Source organism: Cystoisospora suis, assembly GCF_002600585.1.
Source record: "Cystoisospora suis strain Wien I chromosome Unknown contig_9145, whole genome shotgun sequence".
Lineage (NCBI taxonomy): Eukaryota > Apicomplexa > Conoidasida > Eucoccidiorida > Sarcocystidae > Cystoisospora > Cystoisospora suis.
The window spans coordinates 1-368 of record NW_027161923.1 but is presented as its reverse complement, the minus strand read 5'-3'; the positions used below and the strand labels follow the sequence as shown (position 1 = coordinate 368).

The following is a 368-nucleotide window of genomic DNA, read 5'->3' as shown; positions in this document are numbered from 1 at the left end:
AGAGAAAGAAAGAAAGAGGAAGTCTTGAGTTAGACAGGCCGACAGACAGGTCAAGCAATCTTCCTTTGAAGAGTTCCTTCTCGGATCCCTCCGAGTGACGAAGTATTATCAACAGCAAGAGAAACAAGAAGAAAAGCACCAGTTACTTCTTCGATAACGTATCCACCAGTCTTCGGAATCTATGGACCCTCCGGCTGTGAGTCGGCGGAAGTTTATTCTCGAAGAGAATGTGAGGGACACAAGACAAAAAAATCCCTCTTTGCTTCCCTTTCTTCTTCTCTCCCGTCTTCTCGTAGACCCGTCGTCGAAGGTGTAGAGCGGTAGCAAGCGATGAATACATCAGCCAAGTTTTGAAGCTTGCGTTCTTT

At 46.2% G+C, this 368-nt stretch overlaps 1 protein-coding gene across 1 annotated transcript; it reads right to left on the bottom strand.

The window, feature by feature from the left end:
- Positions 1–26: 26 nt before the first annotated feature.
- On the bottom strand, positions 27–366 carry CSUI_010979 (uncharacterized protein). The gene has a single exon (XM_068071080.1). It carries the CDS (start codon positions 338–340, stop codon positions 143–145), a length of 198 nt encoding a protein of 65 aa, XP_067916943.1. The 5' UTR covers positions 341–366; the 3' UTR covers positions 27–142.
- Between the last annotated feature and the right edge of the window lie 2 nt (positions 367–368).